At 44.4% G+C, this 24,697-nt stretch overlaps 1 protein-coding gene across 1 annotated transcript in view; it reads right to left on the reverse strand.

Annotated features, from left to right (window-relative positions):
• Positions 1 to 24,697, reverse strand: part of Stlk (Ste20-like kinase) — a 58,196-nt gene that overhangs the window by 3,248 nt on the left and 30,251 nt on the right. Inside the window, exon 3 of the mRNA XM_041777450.2 lies at positions 19,512 to 19,748. Coding sequence (XP_041633384.1) covers positions 19,512 to 19,748 — 237 coding nt within the window. The remainder of the gene's footprint in view (positions 1 to 19,511; positions 19,749 to 24,697) is intronic.

The following is a 24,697-nucleotide window of genomic DNA, read 5'->3' on the forward strand; positions in this document are numbered from 1 at the left end:
ACCATATGTTGCTCCAACATTAATTAAAAACGATGCAAACTTCTTAATGCCAGAGTCGTCAATAATTTTAAGTGGGCGGCAATTCTTAAGTACCCATTCTGTTACAACAGTTATGCCCTCGTCTTTCGTTGCTTTGTTTACATCTAATAGAGCACCGTTGCGGAATTTAATGGCATTAACGTCGTAACATTTGTGTTTGACCAGGTTAGACGTGCTTCCTGCAAACTTCAAAACAGTGTAGCACATCTTACAAGCTACAAGATCGACCAATTCTTCTCCATTTTGGTTTTTAATTTTGGAGAAAAATTGCCAAACTTCGCTTCTGCCTCTCTTTTCTACCAAGGTGTACATGCCACTTTTAATCTCCTCTTTAACATCCACCGCGCTTTGCACAACCTATATTTTTCAAACAAATTAAATTAACTCTGAAAAATATAACACAAAAAACACTTATGGACAGGTCACGTTGGTTAATACTAAACGCATGTTAATATCTACGCACGAAAAACAAACAAATTGTTATAATTATATTAAAATTAAAACTTTAATTTAAAACAGCAACATTAAACTAAAATACAGATTCGTCGGCTTCTTTTCCCGTCTTGGGTTCTTCCATGCTTCTCTGTCTTTCACCCGCGATCTCTGAAAATTCGAATCCGTGCACAACAACTCGAATCATTCGAATGTAACACGCATTGCCAAATTGGTTGTTTCTTTTTTCGCGTCATTCGTTCTCTTTCATTTCGTTCAACGTCCCAAGCTGTGAAGCAAAGCGAGAACGCATACCTGATACAATGTCGTTTCATTTCATGCATTCCACTCATTCCATTCTATTTCATTCGAATGTATTCAATAAAGCGTATGTTGTGAGTGGTTTCATGCAGACGTCTAGTACATGTTATTGCATGGTCTGTTGTCAATACCGTTACACGGAATTTTGTAGATAACATTGTTTTTTTTTCCATTGTCAATAAAAACAAAGAAGAACAAGAAGCAACGTGCATGGAATTCTCTTTACGTATAACAGACAATCGAGGAAACAACAACCACACTGGCATGGACCGCGGAATACTTGACGCAGTGGGACGAACACGGAAATTTCTTAAGCAAAATAACAACATTAGGATTTTAGCTTCAGACAAAGGAAATAAAACGGTAGCAATGGAAATGGACGATTACAATAAGAAAATGAAGGATATTCTAAGACGATTTGAGCACGTGGTTGACGTGGATCAACCGAAATACATCGGACCAAATCAAAATAAAAGTGTTTCATTTATTTTGGTACTCCACCACCCCCTCCCTGACCACAAGCCGGCTCAACATTATATACATGTTTTTTAACTAAAACTAACATATAAATATATAGTACGAGCTGCCAGGTCCATCGACTATATACAAGGTTAATGGTGTTTTATTTACAATTTGTACAATTTTTATTGTTGTTCTTGTATTAAATATTGTGATATAATTGTGATTCTTTAAGAAATTTTGTTATTTTAATGTTTTCTGTAGAGGGGTGTCGTTTATGTTTTTAATGATGTTTTGTTTCATATGGGTAAAGGGCAAAGGTTTAGGATGTGATTGATAGTGACTGGAGTATGTATGGCAAAGTGGGCAGTTTCGTTGTGTTGTTGTATCTAGTTGATGCTTGTGTGTTAGGTTTGTATGGCGCAATCGAAATCGGGTAAACTTTATTTGGTCGAGACAAGTTATTTCTTCTTGTGCTATGCTTGAGTACATCGATGTGTCTGAGTTGTTGGTATTGAAGTTTTGGTACCAGGTATTGTATATGTGATATAAGTTTAACATATTGCGTGAAACAGTTCGTAAGGGATAATATTTAATTGTTTGTGAAAACTCAAGGCTGTTAGAAACAGAGGTACTTAAGGTGGGATATACATGTAAACCAAAATTTTTTTAGCAAATTTTATTTTTGTTTTAAAAAATAGTTTATTACTTAAAGAAGATACTGTGTAAGTCTCATTATCGAATTCCAACTTTAAGTGCCTCAAATCAAGTATACACGCGAGGTTCACAAGTGTTAACGTGGGCGCATCAAAAACTTGAATCATCTTCTTCTCAGCTTTCAATTTTTGCATTTCTACCTATGCTATGGACACGATTCACAAAAAACTACGTAACATATCGGAGTGAATCAAAAATTGTTATGATCAGCATGAAATTATCTTCTATTTGAACCTAAATGGTTGTTATAAAACTGAGTTTTACTATTTTTTAAGAGGGTGGGAAGTGAAAACTGACCATCTGAAAATGGCATTTTTTCCTTCAAATCAAAATTTTTTTTTGTCTTGATTTCTTTTTGGTTTTTTAGGTCAAATTGAAGATAAAGGTGTAATGAATACAAAAAATTTTATTTTACGCATTTCGGACAGGAATTACGAACTCTATCGTGTCCATAGCACGGCAACTCAAAGCTCGAGGTGCTACGGAATATGTTCCATAAATCCGCCATTTTGTAAAATATTGTTTATAACTAATTTTTTTTTATCATCTCTGATTCTACTTTTAACTATATCCAAAGTTTCACGATGATTGCTTGACTATTTCTTATAAAAAAAAAATCACGAAAAATGGCCAAATTTTGATCGCTTACATGTATATCCCCCCTTAAGTTAAGTCGGACTGGCGAGTGAAAGAGCAGAAAACGTCCCTGCCTCCCTAAGAACGCTCCAAAGCGAGCTGTAGAAACGGGCTGATCCAAGCGCAATAAGCAGATGGAGGAGTAATTCCGCAACCTGCAGAATATCAAAACTTATGTGCAAAGAGCACAACGAGAAACTTACTCACTACGTGCTGCATCTTCCGCGGAAGGACTGCAGAATGTTAGTAGGTATTCCAACAGGTCACTGCCTGTCTGCTGCACATGCAGTCAAGCTGGGTATTACCGACAACGACAAGTGCCGAAAATGTGATGAATCCGAGGCAACCGAAACCTTGGAGTATCTCATTTGCAAATGTCCGGCCCTAACAAGGGCAAGAATGAGATACCTGGCTTCTACGCTTTTTATGAAGAGTGCAGCGATCGCGTGTTCCAAACAAGTAAACAACACCAGCTCTCCCACTTTCACACAGCATATTATTGTCTGGCAAAAATCCTCCATCTGAACCCTCCCCGAGGGTGCCGTCTGGGCAATGGCCACTGTATTAACCCGGAATCGGGTAATGCATCGCTGCATGCCCCGTCCGCGATAATAGTGTCTAGCAAAGGCTACGGTTCAACTCCTTCTGCCCTTAAAAGCCTAAGGAAGTGAGCCGTTAGCCATGGCTGGAGGTGCCAGACGAAAGGCATAAAACGCAAGCGGGCGGTACCCCCGAAAAAGATACCATTCTGGACGGTATAAATGATGAAACCAGGGCTAGGATGTCAGCCTAAACGTCTGTGGAAGGCGTCCTCTCTGCGTGTCGCAAGCGGGTGCACCTCGGATGTGACGGGTGCTGCAGTGCAGTCCTCCAGATAAACAAGGAGGGAGAGGACATCCTCTATCCCAGATACGGGAAGATGCGTGGGGCATGGGTAGCGTATACCTGCTCCTCAAAAAGCGCCACCCCGGGGATACGGATGCTCACACCCTGAAGGCAGATGTGGTGGAGAAGGACCGAGGTCTGGAAACCATCGTGGATGCCGACCGGGAAATGACGCTGGATGAGTCCGACGAAGGAGAGGACGGTGACCTGACCGTAGTAGTCAACCCGTCGTATGGAGGTGAGCCCAGTACCCATGACACTCAGGGTGCTGCAGCTCAACCTCCATAAGAGCAAGGTCGCGTCGGCAGAACTCCTCATAGCCATGGAGCAAGGATCCGCCGACATAGCTTTGGTCCAGGAGCCATGGATAGCCTCAGGCAATGCCATCGCCGGACTGAAGTCCGCAAATTACAATTTGCTCCATCCACCAACGGTAAGCAGGAATAGAACCACCGTACTTGTACGGAAGGGTTTACACGCTAACCTTATGTCTCACTACAGCTCTGATGAAACAAACTCAAAGATTCTTCAAAATCGCCAAGCAGACGCAAGATTATATCGTCAATAAGGAATACAAAGTCCTACTATGGGACTACAAGAAGGAAATACGCAAGGCGCAGAGAAGCACGTGGAGAAACTTCTGCTCCAATATAGAGACTGCCCCAGAAACGGCTAAACTCCGGAAGCTGCTTTCGAAGCAGCCAACCATTCAGAGTCAGATTAAACGCGACGACGGACAGTGGACTGAGGACAGCGAAGAGGCCCTAACAGCACTAATGCATGCGCATTTCCCAGGATGCACTGAGGTATCAGATGCGAATAAGCACCAGGACCTAGCAGCTGGAGTAGAGCATCTCCCAAAAGATCTAATATCCTCTAGTAGAATCCACTGGGCTATAGACTCCTTTGCGAGGATAAAAGCACCAGGACTAGATGGAATATTCCCAGCCATGCTGCAGGTGACCAAGGAAGTGATCAACCCATGGCTCTGCGCAATATATACAGCTCGTTTAAGCACGGGCTTTATCCCTATCCAATGGAGGACCTCTCGGATTGTCTTCCTGCCCAAAGCAGGAGAGTGCAGTCACGTGAGCCCCAAGGATTACAGACCAATAAGCCTCACCTCATTTCTACTTAAAACGCTGGAAAGCTGCTGGACCTATACATCATGAACGATGTAGGGAGACTACTGTCGACCAACCAGCACGCCTACACAATGGGGAAATCAGTGGAGACGGCACTATATTCGTTGGGAGCCACCATTGAGAGAGCCCTAAACAATAAGGAATATGCACTTGGAGTGTTCGTGGACATATCCGGGGCATTCAACAACGTTAGCACGGACGCAATAATGGATTGCCTAGAAGCGACCAACACGTGCCCGCTATCAACTTGTGATTAAGAAATCTTCTAAGTTGCCGGCGGGTACAATCATATTGGGGCACCGCTTCCATGGAGCGCACAGAGGCACGCCACAAGGTGGGGTTCTGTCGCCCCTCCTATGGAATCTGGTGGTAGACGACCTAATCAAGAGATTCAAAAGGAAAGCACCAAAGATAACAGCTTATGCGGATGACATAAGCATAAGTATCACGGGAGTCTGTCCATCGACCCTCAGCTCGATCATGGAAACAACGCTCAGGGAGATATGTGAGTGGGCGGAGAGGGTAGGACTCAATATCAATGCGGATAAGACGGACCTTATTCTCTTCACCAAGAGATACAAGGTGCCGCAATGGATCCCCCCGAAAATTAACAAAACCAGGCTGACCCCGAAAACACAAGTCAAATACCTCGGCATTGTACTTGACAGCAAGCTGACGTGGAGAGCCAATGTAGTGGAGAGGATAAAAAAGGCCACCATAGCGCTATATGCATCCAAGAAGATGCTTAGCAGCACATGGGGCCTCTCACCCGCTCTAATGCGTTGGGTCTACATATCGGTGGTGCGTCGGTTCTGCTGAATGGAGTCTTAGAGTGGTGGCAAGCCACGGAGAAGAAAACATATAATAAGCTTATGGAGAGAACCCAGCGGCAGGCACTGCTCTGCATATCAGGGGCGCTGAGGTCAACCCCCACTAAAGCACTCGAAACCATAATCGGTATATATCCCCTAGATATCCAAGCGCAACTGACAGCAGGAAAGGCGGCACAACGTCTGGTTGCATCAGGAAACTGGTCGCTACAAGGTTTCGGGCACAGTTCAATTGGTCGACACGTGAGCAGTACATCTGACTACATGATACCTAGAACGTGCCCGGATGTAAACACAACAGTATTCATGGGACCAAATGACTGGAAGTCAGGCCAGGACTCTGCTCAACACCTCAATATATACACCAACGGCTCCAAGATGGAAGGAGGAGTTGGAGCGGGCATATACTGTTCAGACCCTGAAATGAGGCTGAGGCAACGTGAGGAGCAGAGAGGTACGGCGCAGAAGTACTGAAAGAGCTCATTAATTGACACAGCAAATCGCTTATTAACATGTACATCATTCGTTCGTCTTGTTTTTGAATATGCACCAGATATTAACTACTCTGCGCATTCAAAAATGTCTATCGGGGGAATGGACAAAATAAGTCTATATTGTCAGGCACTGAAATTTCGGCATGAAGCAGCCGGCATGTGCTGTGCCTCAGGAAAAGTTGCGCTGTCACCTCTACCCATTCCGCCTGAACCCTTCTTGCAGGCAATTCAGATAATTCAAAATCATTATTGCGTAAGATACGCAAATTTAATTCTTGCTTCCAAATGACGTCATTTTGAGCAACTAAAATTTGCGATCTTCACATTTAAAGTACAAGGCCAAGTGTATCATAAAATCGGGTCATTAATGTCATTGCCTGATGATAATCCGAAATTTCTTCAAAGTTATTTTATGGGGAATTGTGAAGAGCGCGTGACGACTCGGTGCCAGTATAATTTCATTGAACAAAAAGCAGAGGAAAGAGCAATTGTGATGTTAATGTTTTTTTAAAAGATTAGAATTAACTATTTCGATTGATTAAAAGAGTTTCGCCACGATTGCAAAATGACAACTATCAAATTGTCATAAAAGCCGATAAAGTACCATTAGGTGAACACGCTGGTAGATTCAACGCAATGCATTAAACTGCCAGACAATTTTTGCACTGTACTTCAGAATAAAAATGAGTTGATTCAGAGTATTTTTCCGGACATACAGAATAATTCTTTCAATAATAGCTGGTTTCGTCATAGGGCGATTTTGGCAACCAAAAATGTTGATGTTGTTGTTACCAGGCAATCTGATCTCTTTTAAATCAATCGATACTGTTATTGATGATAATGAAAGTGTAAATTTTCGAACTGAATTTTTACATTCACTAGATATACCTGGAATGCCACAACATAATCTTAATAATAATCTTTGAATCCGCCTCAATTATGCTGCGGTATGCGTTTGGTCATCAAAAGGATCACCGGAAATATACTTAAAGCAACCATTTTAACTGGGAAGTTTAAAGGAACAGTGGTCCTGTTGCCACGTATTCCAATGATACCGTCAGTTTTTACCATACCCTTCAAAAGGATACAGTTTCCAATTCGTTTATCTTTTGTCGTGTCTATAAATAAGTCTTAAACTCAAATGTCCATGTTTTTCTCATGAGTAACTATATGTTCCATGTTCACGTGTAGGAAAACCGTCGCACAATTAGCGTTGCAAAAATCGAAAAGTCATGTTCGCAAAAAAGATTTTAACCATACTTATTCGACAGAAATTTTCTCAAGGATTCAGAATCTGCAATAAAATCTATTTAAAGATTTTTTTGTAAAAGATATGTGCATTCAAAGTTGAACTTTCTTTTCTTTTTTGAATCATACAAATAAAATGGATAACTTGGTCGACTTTCAGCTAATATTACACAAAAACCATAAAACTAATGCTCATGGATTTATATATATAGATAGATAGATACATTCATAAACTATTAAAAAACTTAAAAAAAACAGCACTTTGGTTTGGGCTTGTACAGGTAAATCGTTACCTGCCAGGTGTCCATTTTTATACCCTTGCAGGATATTATAATTTCAGTCAGAAGTTTGCAACGCAGTGAAGGAGACGTTTCTGACCCTATAAAGTATATATATTCTTGATCAGCATCAACAGCCGACTCGATCTAGCCATGTCCGTCTGTCCGTCCGTCTGTCCGTTTCTACGCAAACTAGTCCCTCAGTTTTAAAGCTATCTGAATGAAACTTTGCATATAGTCTTCTATATACTCTCACTGCTATATATGTCAGAACGGGCCGGATCGGACGACTATATCATATAGCTGCCATACAAATGATCGATAAATTTTTAGAACATAATTTTTAACTTGGCTGTTTTTCAATATTATTCCATCATTTTTTTTTTATTATTCCAAAATTTTGGTAAAAATTTTATGAAAATCGGACCACTATATCTTATAGCTGCCATAGGAACGATCGGGAAATTAATCAAAAAAATTATTACTTCGTTGTTTTTCAACGTATTTTCGTCTACTCTGAAATATGAGCTTTACTTATTATTTCAGAATTTTGGTAACAATATTATGAAAATCGGATAACTATATCATATAGCTGCCGTAGAAGCGATCCGTAGATGTAGAGAAAATGTAAAGCTGGGAATGTATAACTGTAACTGTCAAACTGTAAACATAATAAGTATAGGTAAAATGTTATTGTTGGGGCGACGCTTCCTTCCTTCGGGAAAAGTGGAGTTTTCGACGATGGAAAATTCCCACGGCGCAAGCGAAGTAGTGGCGAAGTAGAAATAAAGAAACGGTGGGGGCGTCGTGGGCAAATTCAGATGATCAGCTTTATTTCGCTGCATACATGGTACTAAATCTAAGCTTAAGCAAACGGCTGCGCTCCCGCCCGCTTACTTCGCTAAGCGAGAGCGAGAGAGCGGCAGCGGCCGATCCAAGTGTTCGGCAGCGCAGCCGGAGGCCCGCGCTCGAGAGTGCGAAAGCGCTCAGCGCTGCGGGAGAGCGAGCGCGGGAGAGCCAGAGGGCGAGAGCAGCCCGAGGCCCGCGCTCGAGAGTGCGAAAGCGCTCAGCGCTGCGGGAGAGCGAGCGCGGGAGGGGAAGAGGGGCGCGAGCGGAAAGCTCAGCCGGCAGCGGTGGTACAATGGGCCGCGTACCTAAACATTCCGCCCCCCTTGCAATCACTCGGGTTGCAACAGGTCCGTGGACATTACGGCTGGTGACACGCGCCGGAGACGACCCAGCCGAAGACGGTGCTCTGGGCCACCGGGAGCCCTTCGTGGATCTTGAGGAACCCCGGTTGCATCACACGCGGATACATGTCCGCGCCCAGGATTACGGAGATCGTTGCTGGCAAGTAGAAGCGCTCGTCGGCTAGCATGACGTCCCGGAAGTGGCCGCGCACCGCCTCACTCAGCTCCCGGACGGGAGTGCGGATGCGCACGCTCGGCACCACCTTGAAGACCACGTCGAGTTGGACCTCATTGTCGGCCTTGGACCCCACGGTAGCCGCACAAATCTGCTCTCCACCGACGCTGGTAGTTGGCAGCCGCAAACACGCTGCCAGCGACGCGTCTATACAGCTCACAGGCGTGCATGGGTCAATGAGGGCCGCCGTGTCGAATGTCTGGATGCGCACCAGCGCAGTCGGGAGGATGTTGACGCTGTGCCGCTGCATGAGCGACGACAGCGACGGCGCCGTAGCCGCAAAGCGGCCGGCGGAACCTTGCTTAGGAGCGGCAGGCGAGGGCCGAGGAGCCACTGTAGACTGCCGTGGAGCGCCGGACGAGGGGCGCTGAGCTGCCGAGGAACGCCGTGGAGCGGCGGACGAGGGCCGCGGAGCGGCTGCAGAACGTCGTGGAGAGGCGGACGAGGGCCGCGGAGCGGCTGCAGAACGTCGTGGAGCGGCGGACGAGCGCCGCGGAGCGGCTGAGGAACACCGTGGAGCGGCGGATGCGGGTTGCGGAGCGGCCACAGAACGCCGTAGAGCGGTAGACGAGGGCCGAGGAGCTGGAGAACTCCGCGACCGGGACCGTCGCGCCTCCTGACGCGACTGGCGCGGATTCCGCGGCTCATCGGAGAGGTGCAGCAATGTGTGATGGTCCTGGCCGCACTTCTTACAGCGATCTCCCCGCTGACACCCTCCGTCAGAGTGCTCGTGGGCCAAGCAGTTGGGGCAGTACCGGTTGGCGAGGACGGCCCGGAGTCTCTTCTCGGCACTCAGTCGAAGAAAACGGCGACACTTCTTCAGCGGATGAATCTTGTTGCAGACTCGGCATCGGTAGGAATTCGAACCTCGCGAACATCTGCGCTCCAGTGCGATGGCGCTACGTGGACGTGGAGACATCGTGCTGCGATTACTGGCGGAATAGGGCGGAGATAAAAAACAAATCGAAATAAGTAATAAGCACTCGCAAGTCGAGACACGAACAGGAGCTACGGAACGGCACATTGACATAGAACATTGAGGCCGGTGCCTATTGGGGACCGGCGGAAGCTTCCGTCGGAAGAAGGACGAGCTTCGCTATGGGACGCTTAATGAGTCCCCGCGTCGTGCGGATGTCGACCACACGGACATGGCCATCGGCTCCGGGAAAGACCGCATCAATCCTGCCTAACCGCCACTCATTGGACGGAAGGTTGTCCTCCTTGACAACCACCATGTCCCCGACCTGAAGATTCCTTGCCGGAGCTCGCCACTTATTCCGCTTATGGAGTTCCTTCAAGTACTCCTCCTTCCATCGTAGACGAAATTGCTGGTTAAGAGCCTTCAGGTGTTGCCAGCGGTTTATGATGGCCGTGGCGTCCCCCTTTATTTCGGGTTCAACCACGGCGAGGAGTGGCCCCCAACAAGAAAGTGCCCCGGAGTCAGTGCCAACAGGTCCGCGGGGTCTTCGGACATTGGCGCGAGCGGACGCGAATTCAGGCACGCCTCGATCCTAGCTAGAAGCGTAGATAGCTCTTCGAATGTGTATTTTCGCGTGGCCGTAGACTTGTAGAACAGGGTCTTGAAACTTTTAACGCCTGCCTCCCATAAGCCTCCCATATGGGGGGCTCCCGGCGGAATGAACTGCCAGAGCAGCTGCTGGTGACTGTAAGCACCAGTCACAGCCTCCTTGACAGCTTGTAGGAAGTCTCGGGAGAGAAGGGTAGCCGCACCCACGAAGGTCTTCCCGTTGTCCGACTGAACCTGACGGGGGCATCCTCTTCGGGACACAAACCGGGCAAACGCGGCGAGAAACTTCTCAGTCGTAAGGTCGGATGTGGGCTCTAGATGAATGGCCTTAGTGCAGAAGCACACGAACACCAACACATACCCCTTTGTGATGAGGCAAGCTCGACCCGTGTAATTCTTTATGTCGAAGGGACCCGCATAGTCCACACCAGTAAATGTGAAGGGGCGCGAAAAGGCCGTCCGTTCTTGCGGTAAGTCTCCCATGAGTTGCGTTTGCAACTTCTTTCTGTGGATGACGCAGATCTTGCAGGAATAGATGACGGACTTGACCAAATTCCTCACCCTTGGGATCCAGAATTTGGAACGGATCAGGCGGATCATCAGCTGGTTGCCACCGTGCAACGTTATGCGATGCGTAAATCGGACTAGGAGTCGAGACAGATGGCAGTCGTATGGCAGGATGACCGGATGCCGTTCGTCATATTGGAGAAGATCGGAGGACGTGACACGACCGCATGCTCTCATGAGTCCTTGGGAATCAAGGAACGGGTTCAGGTTCTGAACCGGACTGGATGCTGGCACTGGCCGCTTTTGATTTAAGCAGCCAATTTCAAGGACGAAGTGCCTGCGTTGCGTGACGGAAATTAGGAGACGCTCGGCCGCCGCGATTTCTGAAGCTGTCAGGTGATCCTCAACCGGAGACAAGATCTTTCGTGCGCGCTAAATAAACCGATGAACGTACGCGAAGACTCGCAACGCCTTGTCGAGTGTCGAAAAACGGTCAAGAAGGTCTTCAGGGGGAGCCTTTGCCACATGGACTCTGACGGCTCGCTTCTCGAGATCAGTCACGGGGGAATCATTGCATTGGATGGGCCACTCGCCGCGCGGTCTTTGCAGCCAGGCTGGACCATGCCACCACAGCTGGCTGTCTGCGAGGTCTTGAAGTCCGACCCCCCGGCTGGCAAGATCGGCCGGGTTATGTTCGGAGCGGACATGTGCCCATCTCTCGACCTCAGTGAATTGGGTAATCTTGGTCACCCGATTGGCCACGAAAGTTGTCCAGTGACACGCCGGCCTATGCAACCAAGCGAGCACAATCGTGGAGTCAGTCCAACAGTACAGGGCGGACGCAGGCCCGGGCATCTTCGGAAGAATGGCGCTGGCCATTTCGGACAGTAGCAATGCCCCGCATAACTCGAGCCGCGGAAGTGACACCGTTTTTACTGGGGCAACCCTCGTTTTTCCGTTAGCAGATTCACCATCACAGTGGACCCAGCCTCCACCCGGACGTAAATGGCGGCGCCATACGCCTTCTGCGAGGCGTCGCAGAACCCATGATGCTCGACCTTCAAATGGGGTCGGAACGCGACCCATCGGGGAATGCGGATCTGATCGAGAGCGGAGTAGTGTCCCAGGAAGTCAACCCATCTCTGGCAGAAATCTCGAGGGAGGTCATCGTCCCATGCTAGATCTTGGAGCCAAATTTCCTGCATGAACATCTTTGCCTGGACGATGAAGGGGGCGAGCCAGCCCGCTGGATCAAATAACTTGGCAATCTGGGATAGGACCTGTCGCTTCGTGATCGATGATCCCGCCGTCAATTCGGGCGGAATGAAAAAGAACTCATCAGACGTCGCTTTCCAACGTACGCCGAGAGTCTTAGCCGTGCTCTCTGCGTCGATCTCGAGGAAATCAGCGCGCAGGAGATGGTCACTTTGGATGTAGGCCAAAATATCCTTACTATTGGACGTCCATTTCCTCAGTGGGAACCCTGCCGAACCCAGGGCACCCTGGAGCTCACGGATAGCCACCTTCGCTTCGATTTTGGAGTCTGCCCCGGCGAGAACGTCGTCGACGTACATGAAATGACGGATAATCTGACTCGCCTGAGGATACCTTGACTCCTCGTCGTCGGCGAGCTTCTGGAGGACACGGATCGCTAAGAACGGGGCACAATTGACTCCGAAGGTAACCGTCTTCAGCTCGTAGTCGCGGAGTTCCCCATTGGAATTGCGAAACAGGATGCGCTGGAAAGGAGTATGCTGGGGATCTACCCAAATTTGGCGGTACATCTTTTCGATGTCGGCATTGAACACAAACCTAAAGTACCTCCACTTCAGGATTTGAATCGTGAGGTCAGATTGTAAGACCGGGCCCGCATATAGAATGTCATTCAGGCTGGTCCCGTTTGCGGAGGGGCTCGAAGCATTAAAGACCACACGGACCTTAGTGGTGGTGCTTTCCGGCTTCAGAACCGCATGATGAGGAAGGTAGTATGTGGCGGAATTGCTCGTCGACGGAACCTCGGCCATGTGACCTAATTCGAGGTATTCTTGGATGACAGCATCATACCGGGCCTTGAGGGGAGGATCCCTCTTTAGGCGCTGCTCGTTACGCATCTGCGGAAGAACGTAAGCTGCAGTCTCTAACTGCAGCCCGGGTCTGGAGGGCGATCGCATGGAAAACTGGCAGAGCTTCGTGGATTGAGCGGCAACGGTGTGATTCAGGCCCGAGACTTGGGCTTGGATAGTCGTGAACGGAAGTTTGACGAGGTTGAAAAGCCTCTCCTCGGAACCCGAGTCGATTAAGGCTCGCGCCTGGAAATTGCACCCTAAATGGCAAATGTCAATGAGGGCTGTGCCCAGTAAAACGGCCCTTGAGTCCGAAGCGAAACACACCTGCACATCAGGATGATCCTCAGGAGTGGCCGCGGGTCGAGGCCTGGCTGGCGCAGGTGGGCCTGGAGCGGTCGCGAATGGATTACCGCGGTGCAGGAGGGTATGATGGCGACTGTGGCAAGTGAAGCAACTATGGGCACTATTACAGTCCCGCTGTTGGTGCCCTCGCGCAAAACAGTTAAGGCATAACTGTTTTCTCTTAATATAGTCGGAGCGACTATTTACGTCCATCTCGAGGAACCGTGGACACACGCGAATCGGATGGTTCTCCCTGGAACAAAGGTCACATCCTCTGGGGGCCGGAGCCACTCTGGCCTCGTAAGAGTTGAGCCTGCGTGCTGGGCGCTCGCAGCCGTCGGTCTTGGCGGAATTTGCCCTGAACCGCTAGGCCTGATGTCGTCGATCGCTTCCAGAGTGCGATGCCGCTCTGTCAGAAACGAATCTAACTCGTTCCAGGTTGGAATTTCAGCCTTATTGTGTATGGATTGCTCCCACATCGAAAGTGTGATTTTGGGAAGCTTTAAGGAAACCATATACACTAAGAGACAATCCCACGCCTCGATTTGAATGGAGGACATCTCTAAGGCTGTCAGACAACTTTGGACGGTGCCTTGCAGTTCTTTTAGAGCTGCTCCGGACTCTTGGGGGACAGCCTGAATGTTGAAAAGGATTTTCAACTGGCTGTTGACAAGTAACCGCCGATTCTCGAAGCGGTCGGTGAGGCTTTGCCACGCGGAGATGAAGCCATCATTTGTCAGAGGGGCTTTGGAAACGATGGCGTGCGCTTCGCCACTTGTTTTGGATAACAAGTGGAACAACTTTTCCACCGGTGTGAGGCGCGAGTTGTGAATATATATCGCGGTGAAAAGGTCTCTGAAGGTGGGCCACCGAAGATAATCGCCAGCGAAAACTTCTGTGTCCACTGGTGGCAATCGACAACCCATGGACGGGGGTGTGGGCAAAGGGGCGGAAGCCTGAGTGGACTGGGCGGCGGCCTTGTCGATTGTTTCTTGTAACAGGACCACACACCTCGAATAAACGGAGTAGCAATAACTGTACTTGGATTCAAGCACAGTTGAGGTGGCAGCGCTGTCGGCGGACACGGACAGTAGGTCGGAGCAGTTCTCATAGCTCTTCTCCACCTTATCCCACAGGGCCCGAATCTGATCCCGATGAACCTGGCACATGGCGGGGGAAAATCTATCGGTTTCAGGGGCGCTCGGAGTGTTGATGTCAGCCTCGAAAAGGCTCACACGGTCCGTTGTGGAAATGAACTTGCGGAGGGCGATATCGAGTGCGGATTGAGCCATCTTGGTTACCGACCGAGTAAATCTGGATGAGGTACCGGGGGAAGTGTCGACGGCCTCTTGACTTTTTGCCTTTGGAATGGCAGTGGCAGCCTTTGGCTTCAATTGATCAGGCCGTGGAGATACGGACTGGGACCTTTCCAGAGTAATTGATGGAATCAGAGGAGTCTGTTCCTCGTCTCCCGTGGGCATCCTTGATGTCGAATGGGTCGCGAATCAGTTGGTCGCCGCCGGAAACATACAAGTCCCGAAATCAATGGTTCGAAAACGTGACGGAAAAACAAGTTTTGGAATGGAACTTAGGATCACTTTGGCAAGGGGGCGCAATAGGAACTGCCAGAAGCCGCGGAACTGTATAACTTATGCAGTACGAAGTATCCCAGAAAACTCCGCACTCGGAGAGAAGGACAATGTGCTCGCTTACGGTCACATTGCCAGTGGATGCTGCGGGCGAATTCAAGAATTAAATGCCGGGCTCAGGTTCTGAGAGCCTCGGGCACCACCGAGCAAAAAAATTGACGAAAACTCGTGAAGGAGGAAATCACTCGAGTAAGGGCGTCAGGCGCCGACTTGGACAAAAAATAAATAAAACAACGAACGTCGACCGGAATGTCGAGGAACAAAAATTCTGTATTTAGGTGTCTCGGATGAGAAAGTTGTATCCGGCTTTGGTCGGCTCAGAACAGGACTACACAGCGACCCACGAATGTTTGGTTTCTTCCCGCAATAATGAATTAATCCACCAATAATTCGAAAAAAAAATTATTGGCCGCATATAATTAGTTAATAATTCGGAAAATTATTGGCCGCAAATACTCCACTAAGAATTCGAAAAATTATTGGCCGCAAATAACAAATTAATAATTCGGAAAATTATTACGGAGCCGGAAAGGTGGAATTAAAACCTTGGCTTTTGTTTGGAAGAACACGGGCACTGAGTTCTGCCGCCGGCAAAAACAACCCCAATAAAAAACACAGGTTAATTTGGAAAAGGCGGAAAAAAAAAAACACAGTCGTAATCGCACCCGTGAATTGATTTGCCGTTTTGTCCTAAACGTTTGTTGTTTTGTCGCGGTTTATATATATATATTTCAATTTTATTTTAATTTATTTTATTTGAATTTTTTATAGTTTATTTATTGTTCGTTCTTATGTAGGAGGCAGAAAATATATTGTATGGGCATGCATGCATATGGAAATATATGTGTATGTGTAAGGCTTGTGTTTCACAGTGGAGCTTCGAGAAGTGGACTGTATTTGGATTGGCGGAATAGCCCAAATTATGTGGAGAAAAAAAAAATTGCACACAAAAAAATATCGCGGCAGCGGCGAACTGTTCGGCGAACAGGGAACTCCCGAAACAATTACTTTCCGGATGCCGAATATTAATTAAGCCTTTATTTTTCTTCACCACACAATTTCACTTTGCCTTTTGACTTTGCGGAGATGCCGATATTTGGCGCGCGAGTATGTGTGTGTGTACACCGGAGCAACGGAGGAACCGAGAATCGAAAAAACTCAGGAATATGGCGACACACACAAAGCGGAGGCGGATTGAAAATTTCCACGAGACGACGAGAATGGAGGACTGGAAATTCCTCAACTGCCGTTGTGTCAGGAAAACTCGGACTTGGAGTCGACACGGAAAAACTTGCAGCAGAGTGAACGAAATTTATGTTCGGACACTGCTGAAGATCGGCAGAGAGGGGGAGACGGAATGCTCGTACTTATCTTGGTGGAGAGAAACGCCGAGAACTGCTGGTGGGGCGGAGTTGAAAATAATCCGGAATCCAAAAAAATCCGGCTCTGTGGACCAAAATGTTGGGGCGACGCACAGTAGCGCCTTTTCTCATTTAGCGTTGCAAAAATCATAACTTTTGAACCAAATGAGATAACTAAATAATTTAAACGGCATTGGACAGGTAATTGTTGTAAAATTTATATATGTACTGCATAATGTGCCACGCCCACAAATAGCGTATTTTATAGGGTATCAAAGAGAAAAAAATAATTTTTTTTCTATGAAAACGAATTTTTAAAAACAAAAGTTTGTTAATTTTTTTGCTTTATTTTTGTTTAATTTATAAAATAAAAATATTTTTTAACACTGAAAAAAAATTTTTTTTTTTTTAATTTTTTTTTGGTATTTTTTAATTTTTGGTTAATTTTGACTACTTATTCCTAAATATATGCTTATATTTGAGGAATTTCTAATAGACTAGGCATTTCTGGACTATAATCACTTGATTCTATCTCTTTTCGTGATTTTACATGCCGTAGAGATGCAATAAATGGGTCAGATGATGCAGTATCTATATTTCTTATAGAATTTATTCAGCGACTCCTGAGCTTCTTCCGAAAGTTCTCCAATAGGCAAAGATTGATATTCAATTATATCTTTACCATGTTCCAAAATTTTGTGGACTGTCGGGGTCAATCTTTTATGTGGATACTTCTGAGCCAAAAGTGAAGCTGTGATGGAAGCATATTCCCCATATTTTACGGAATCAATTTTCTCCTTGCAATTGAGTCCATTCAAGATCGTACCCAATCTTTGAATGATTTCCTCGTCAACTCCAGTGATTTCTGCCGCAACATGGCAATTTTCAAAAAATCTCCGTATTTCCATCGTTTGAGTTTCCATATCCCGGTTTTGGGTCTTTTAAAGGGTTACATCATGCACGTGTTATACCTGTGCATCTTTGTAAATATGTCCCAAATTCATGTTATGCAATTTTTAGGTAAGACATTTTTACCTAGTACAACCCAAAACTATTTTGTAAACAACAAAATGGTCTACCTGTTTTTTAAAAGTACTCTTTTTGCCCCTTTGGAAGTATAATCAGGTATAAATATGAAACCTAGTACAACCCAAAACTATTTTGTAAACAACAAAATGGTCTACCTCTTTTTAAAAGTACTCTTTTTGCCCCTTTGGAAGTATAATCAGGTATAAATATGAAACCTCCAAACCCATTTTAAAAGGTACGTTTTGTCCTTCAATACAGAAAACATAAACAGATTGAAAGTATTTGGGATGCAAAACAGTTGCGCGCTAAATTTGGTATATAGTATATACCGTGTAAGTGGCGGTTATGGTAATTTGGTATATTTTACCCTGAGTTGTTTTGGTTTTTTTGCGTTGCATTTCCGCAGACGCAGCTCGACGCAGCCGATGAAAGTTAATTCTGATCCAGGAAAGATCCACGGAACTTGTAGTCATAGTGTAGTCAGTGGCCGTCATTGGCGTCAGAAGATATAGACTACTTTAGGCAGAAAAAGGTGAAAAAATGGACACCTGGCAGGTAGCGATTTACCTGTAGAAGCCCAAACCAAAGTGTCGTTTTTTTAGGTTCTTTAATAGTTTATGAATGTATCTATCATTTAAAGTAAAAACCATGAGCATTGGTTTTATGGTTTTTTTGTAATATTACCAGAAAGTCGACCAATTTACACATTTTTTTTTGTATGATGCAAAAAACGAAACAAAGTTCAACTTTAAATGCTCATAACTTCTACAAAAAAAATCTTAAAATTGATTTTATTGCAGATTCTGAATCCTTGTTAAATTTCCTGTCGAATAAGTATGGTTAAAATCGTTTTTGCGAACATGACTTTTTTGATTTTTGCAACGCTAATTGTTCGAGAGGCGCTACTGTGCGACGCTTCCTTCCTTCGGGAAAAGTGGAGTTTTCGACGATGGAAAATTCCCACGGCGCAAGCGAAGTAGTGGCGAAGTAGAAATAAAGAAACGGCGGGGGCGTCGTGGGCAAATTCAGATGATCAGCTTTATTTCGCTGCATACATGGTACTAAATCTAAGCTTAAGCAAACGGCTGCGCTCCCGCCCGCTTACTTCGCTAAGCGAGAGCGAGAGAGCGGCAGCGGCCGATCCAAGTGTTCGGCAGCGCAGCCCGAGGCCCGCGCTCGAGAGTGCGAAAGCGCTCAGCGCTGCGGGAGAGCGAGCGCGGGAGAGCCAGAGGGCGAGAGCAGCCCGAGGCCCGCGCTCGAGAGTGCGAAAGCGCTCAGCGCTGCGGGAGAGCGAGCGCGGGAGGGGAAGAGGGGCGCGAGCGGAAAGCTCAGCCGGCAGCGGTGGTACAATGGGCCGCGTACCTAAACAGTTATGAAACTCTGTTTAGTGTCTGTTTTCGGCATTATAATTTATGATATAAATATGAAAACCAATCTGCAAGGGTATACAAACTTCAGCGTGCCGAAGTTAGCTTCCTTTCTCGTTTCACCTTTTTTGCATAAGTACAACTTCTGAAGCCGATAAAAGCCACCGACTACAGTATGTCTATAAGTTACGTGGATCTTTCCTGGACCAGAATTAACTTTCATCGGCTGCATCGAGCTGCGTCTGCGAAAATGCAATGACAAAAACCAAAAGTCCACAGAGCTAAATATATCAAAATACCGACACAATTGCATACATTCCAAAAACCCTTTAAAAAAGCGAATTTGTGGGCGTGGTACAAAAGTTCTGATTTTTGCAACGCTAAATGAGAAAAGGCGCTACTGTTCGTCGAATCTATTTGTGTTAGCTAAAGGAAGGTTAACTAAAAATATTGTACACCGATTAGTGCTAAATAAAATTGAAATTAAAAGTATTCATAATTCAAATCATTAATATTACTGTTAAAGATTTAATACTATCTGCCTTACCTACCGCATTCATACGTTTATGTGTCACATGTTATTTAATAAGATCTTTGTAATACATATACTCATTTGTTAGCCACAGCAAGGCGTGGTCGGGTCTTTTAGTATAAGATAAAATATATACTTCTGTAGTTATGAAAAGTTGAATAGGGTTTACCCCAATTTTGCTTTTGCCCAGCCAATAATCAAAAGCAAATTATAATACTTACCTTTATTAATTTTAGATGTAGCGAAGTCACAACTGATATCTTTCAAATTTTCAGAAATGCTAGTATTACGGCATTGCTTTAAAAATGAGTGTGTCACTAATTTTGATGCAGTCCAGCGAGATACTGGACTTTTAGTTAAACATAGCTCAACAAATTGGTAGAAATCGTCTGAAAAAGTTTTTTTCACCAATAAATCACGGGAAATTTTTCTGTTATGGCAATGAAAAAGGGTCGATCCTGCAAATAGTAAAAAAGAAACGATAACATGAAACTCCTTTTTTATTTTGTAAAATTAAACTTTAAATTAATCAGTCACCACATAATATAACTCTAAACTATCTTCGGTTTGTATACCTTTGCGGCTTGCAATTCAATTATTGTGCACCGATTCATTTCGGTCGCATAAAAAAATAATTATAATTAGTTTTTATACGTTCAGAAACAATCAAGTATGTCAAATTGCATTACAGTGCAAAGTGGCCGAATATTGTATTAATATTGTAACATATCTGCATCTGTAAGTCTACCCATCAACTAGAACCAAATATTGTGACACTTTGGTGCAATAAATACAGAAACACTTGATTTCAGTTCAAGTGTAATATGATCAGCCAATGAACAATGAATATGAATGACATAAACATATGCATGCACACCATTCCTTCTCTTATTTATTATGGAAGGTTTAGAATAAGTAAAATTGTAACAAAAAGAACACTGATGAATAAACCAGAGCAGCGACACGACATGTCGCTCTTATAAAATGAAAAGCTGTGCAGTTCTTACTACAATTATTACATGACGACCGTGACGCGCAATCAGGAGATTGCAGGACGAAGCACCAAAACGCAAAAATGTCTATTTTGTTCTGGAAGAAATCGACGTGGAGGAAAACTGGAGGAACCAAAAATAAATTGAGTGAGTAGAGATGGAGTTATGGCTAAACGCGGGGGCGTGAAGAATAAGATAAATAAAAGAATAGCGCACGTAATGTGGCTATTATTTAAAAAACAACCACCACCCCTTGGGCAACTGCCCAAAAGCTACAATAAGAGCTTGACTTCTTAAAAGAAACATTATAAAAAAAAAACAAGAAAGGAAGCTAACTTCGGCACGCCGAAGTTTGTATACCCTTGCAGATTGGTTTTCATATTTATATTATAAATTATAATGCCGAAAACAGACACTAAACAGAGTTTCATAACTTTTTACCTATACTTATTATGTTTACAGTTTGACAGTTACAGTTATACATTCCCAGCTTTACATTTTCTCTACATCTACAGATCGCTTCTATGGCAGCTATATGATATAGTTCTCCGATTTTTATGAAATTTATACCAAAATTCTATAATAATAAGTAAAGCTCATATCTCAGAGTAGACGAAAATACGTTGAAAAACAACGAAGTTCTAATTTTTTCTATTACTTTCCCTATAGTTCCTATGGCAGCTATAAGATATAGTCGTCCGATTTTCATAAAATTTATACCAAAATTCTGAAATAATACCAGAAGCTCATGTCTCAAAGTAGATTAAAATACGTTGAAAAAAACAACGAAGTTATAATTATTTTCGATTAATTTCCCGATCGTTCCTATGGCAGCTATAAGATATAGTGGTCCGATTTTCATAAAATTTTTAACAAAATTCTGGAATAATATAAAATGGCTATATGAAAAAAATGATACAATAATATTGAAAAACAGCCAAGTTATAATTTTTTTTCTAAAAATTTATCGAACATTTGTATGGCAGCTATATGATATAGTCGTCCGATCCGGCCCGTTCCGACATATATAGCAGTGAGAGTATATAGAAGACTATATGCAAAGTTTCATTCAGATAGCTTTAAAACTGAGGGACTAGTTTGCGTAGAAACGGACAGACGGACGGACAGACGGACGGACAGACGGACATGGCTAGATCGACTCGGCTGTTTATGCTGATCAAGAATATATGTACTTTATAGAGTCGGAAACGTCTCCTTCACTGCGTTGCAAACTTCTGACTGAAATTATAATACCCTGCAAGGGTATAACAAGGACAATAACTCCAGCTCATTCAGATTTAAGATCAAAAACTAAAACCTCCAACTCCCAAGCCGCTACCGAGAAAAGAAAAAAACTTGCCCAAGCGGTTGTCCCTTCTGCTTGCAAACTTGCGGAAGACAAAAAAAAAAAAAAAAATATACATATACTTGTGCGAAGACCGGCACCGGTACCGCCTGAACTCATAGGCCCCGGACATCAGCAGCAGAGATTATAAGTGCGGGGGGTAAGCCACCACCTACGCCATCGATGGAGCGTCAGCGTGTCCCGGACCGGCGACGACCAGCTGATTCTGAATAGGTCATCATTACTTAAGATAGAAAAATAAAATATATCAGGCCTGTTCTAGCTTCCACTTCCGCAAAATTTATTCGGATTCGGATTTCCCTGACCTGTTCTAGTTTTCACTTCCGAAAAATTCTTACGGATTCGTATTTCCCTCTGTTAAGTGTCTGTTAATTTGCAGGCGAAACGTTCGGAAACTTTCCGTGTGCCATTGGGCTGGCGGATTCAAATCCGCAAAATCAGAAATTAATTATTTTAAAATACAATGCGATTATGAAAATTACAAATTTTAATTGTATTTTATTCCTTGAAGTTTTGGGAACATTATTGCATAATTTAATTAATTAATACTAACATACTTGATTAATAAATAATTATTTTGTGGGTGCACCTTAAAATCGGTTCGATTCTAACCTTCAACATTATTGCAAATCCGCCGCCGCTGTTTCGTATTTGAGAGGGACTATTTAAGGGCTGTCAGCGTACAAAAAAATAAGCGGTGGAATATGTTTCACGTTATTTTAAACAATCGTTGTACTAATTGGTATTTTATTATAAGAACTATTATTATTATATTAACCTATGCTAAAAAAATTGTTTTATTCAAAATATCTCCAAAATTATTGCACAAACTGTGCGTGATGTGAAGGGTATTTTTATACCCTTGCAGGGTATTATAATTTCAGTCAGAAGTTTGCAACGCAGTGAAGGAGACGTTTCCAACCCTATAAAGTATATATATTCTTGATCAGCATCAACAGCCGAGTCGATCTAGCTATGTCTGTCTGTCTGTCTGTCTGTCTGTCTGTCTGTCTGTCTGTCTGTCTGTCTGTCTGTCTGTCTGTCTGTCTGTCTGTCTGTCTGTCTGTCTGTCTGTCTGTCTGTCTGTCTGTCTGTCTGTCTGTCTGTCTGTCTGTCTGTCTGTCTGTCTGTCTGTCTGTCTGTCTGTCTGTCTGTCTGTCTGTCTGTCTGTCTGTCTGTCTGTCTGTCTGTCTGTCTGTCTGTCTGTCTGTCTGTCTGTCTGTCTGTCTGTCTGTCTGTCTGTCTGTCTGTCTGTCTGTCTGTCTGTCTGTCTGTCTGTCTGTCTGTCTGTCTGTCTGTCTGTCTGTCTGTCTGTCTGTCTGTCTGTCTGTCTGTCTGTCTGTCTGTCTGTCTGTCTGTCTGTCTGTCTGTCTGTCTGTCTGTCTGTCTGTCTGTCTGTCTGTCTGTCTGTCTGTCTGTCTGTCTGTCTGTCTGTCTGTCTGTCTGTCTGTCTGTCTGTCTGTCTGTCTGTCTGTCTGTCTGTCTGTCTGTCTGTCTGTCTGTCTGTCTGTCTGTCTGTCTGTCTGTCTGTCTGTCTGTCTGTCTGTCTGTCTGTCTGTCTGTCTGTCTGTCTGTCTGTCTGTCTGTCTGTCTGTCTGTCTGTCTGTCTGTCTGTCTGTCTGTCTGTCTGTCTGTCTGTCTGTCTGTCTGTCTGTCTGTCTGTCTGTCTGTCTGTCTGTCTGTCTGTCTGTCTGTCTGTCTGTCTGTCTGTCTGTCTGTCTGTCTGTCTGTCTGTCTGTCTGTCTGTCTGTCTGTCTGTCTGTCTGTCTGTCTGTCTGTCTGTCTGTCTGTCTGTCTGTCTGTCTGTCTGTCTGTCTGTCTGTCTGTCTGTCTGTCTGTCTGTCTGTCTGTCTGTCTGTCTGTCTGTCTGTCTGTCTGTCTGTCTGTCTGTCTGTCCGTTTCTACGCAAACTTGTCTCCCAGTTTTAGAGCTATCTGAATGAAACTTTGCATATAGTCTTCTATATACTCTCACTGCTATATATGTCGGAACAGGCCGGATCGGACGACTATATCATATAGCTCCCATACAAATAATCGATAAATTTTTAGAAAAAAAATTATAACTTTGCCGTTTTTCAACATTTTTGCACAATTTCATGAAAATCGGACGACTATATCTTATAGCTGCCATAGGAACGATCGGGAAATTAATAGGGAAAAAATTAGAACTTCGTTGTTTTTCAACGTATTTACATCTACTCTGCGATATAAGCTTATTTTATTATTCTAGAATTTTGGTATAAATTTCATAAAATTTTCATTGTCCCTTCTGCTTGCAAACTTGCGGAAGACAAAAAAAAAAAAAAAAATATACATATACTTGTGCGAAGACCGGCACCGGTACCGCCTGAACTCATAGGCCCCGGACATCAGCAGCAGAGATTATAAGTGCGGGGGGTAAGCCACCACCTACGCCATCGATGGAGCGTCAGCGTGTCCCGGACCGGCGACGACCAGCTGATTCTGAATAGGTCATCATTACTTAAGATAGAAAAATAAAATATATCAGGCCTGTTCTAGCTTCCACTTCCGCAAAATTTATTCGGATTCGGATTTCCCTGACCTGTTCTAGTTTTCACTTCCGAAAAATTCTTACGGATTCGTATTTCCCTCTGTTAAGTGTCTGTTAATTTGCAGGCGAAACGTTCGGAAACTTTCCGTGTGCCATTGGGCTGGCGGATTCAAATCCGCAAAATCAGAAATTAATTATTTTAAAATACAATGCGATTATGAAAATTACAAATTTTAATTGTATTTTATTCCTTGAAGTTTTGGGAACATTATTGCATAATTTAATTAATTAATACTAACATACTTGATTAATAAATAATTATTTTGTGGGTGCACCTTAAAATCGGTTCGATTCTAACCTTCAACATTATTGCAAATCCGCCGCCGCTGTTTCGTATTTGAGAGGGACTATTTAAGGGCTGTCAGCGTACAAAAAAATAAGCGGTGGAATATGTTTCACGTTATTTTAAACAATCGTTGTACTAATTGGTATTTTATTATAAGAACTATTATTATTATATTAACCTATGCTAAAA

The sequence above is a fragment of the Drosophila kikkawai genome, chromosome 2L (genome assembly GCF_030179895.1).
Source record: "Drosophila kikkawai strain 14028-0561.14 chromosome 2L, DkikHiC1v2, whole genome shotgun sequence".
Classification (NCBI taxonomy): Eukaryota; Metazoa; Arthropoda; class Insecta; order Diptera; family Drosophilidae; genus Drosophila; species Drosophila kikkawai.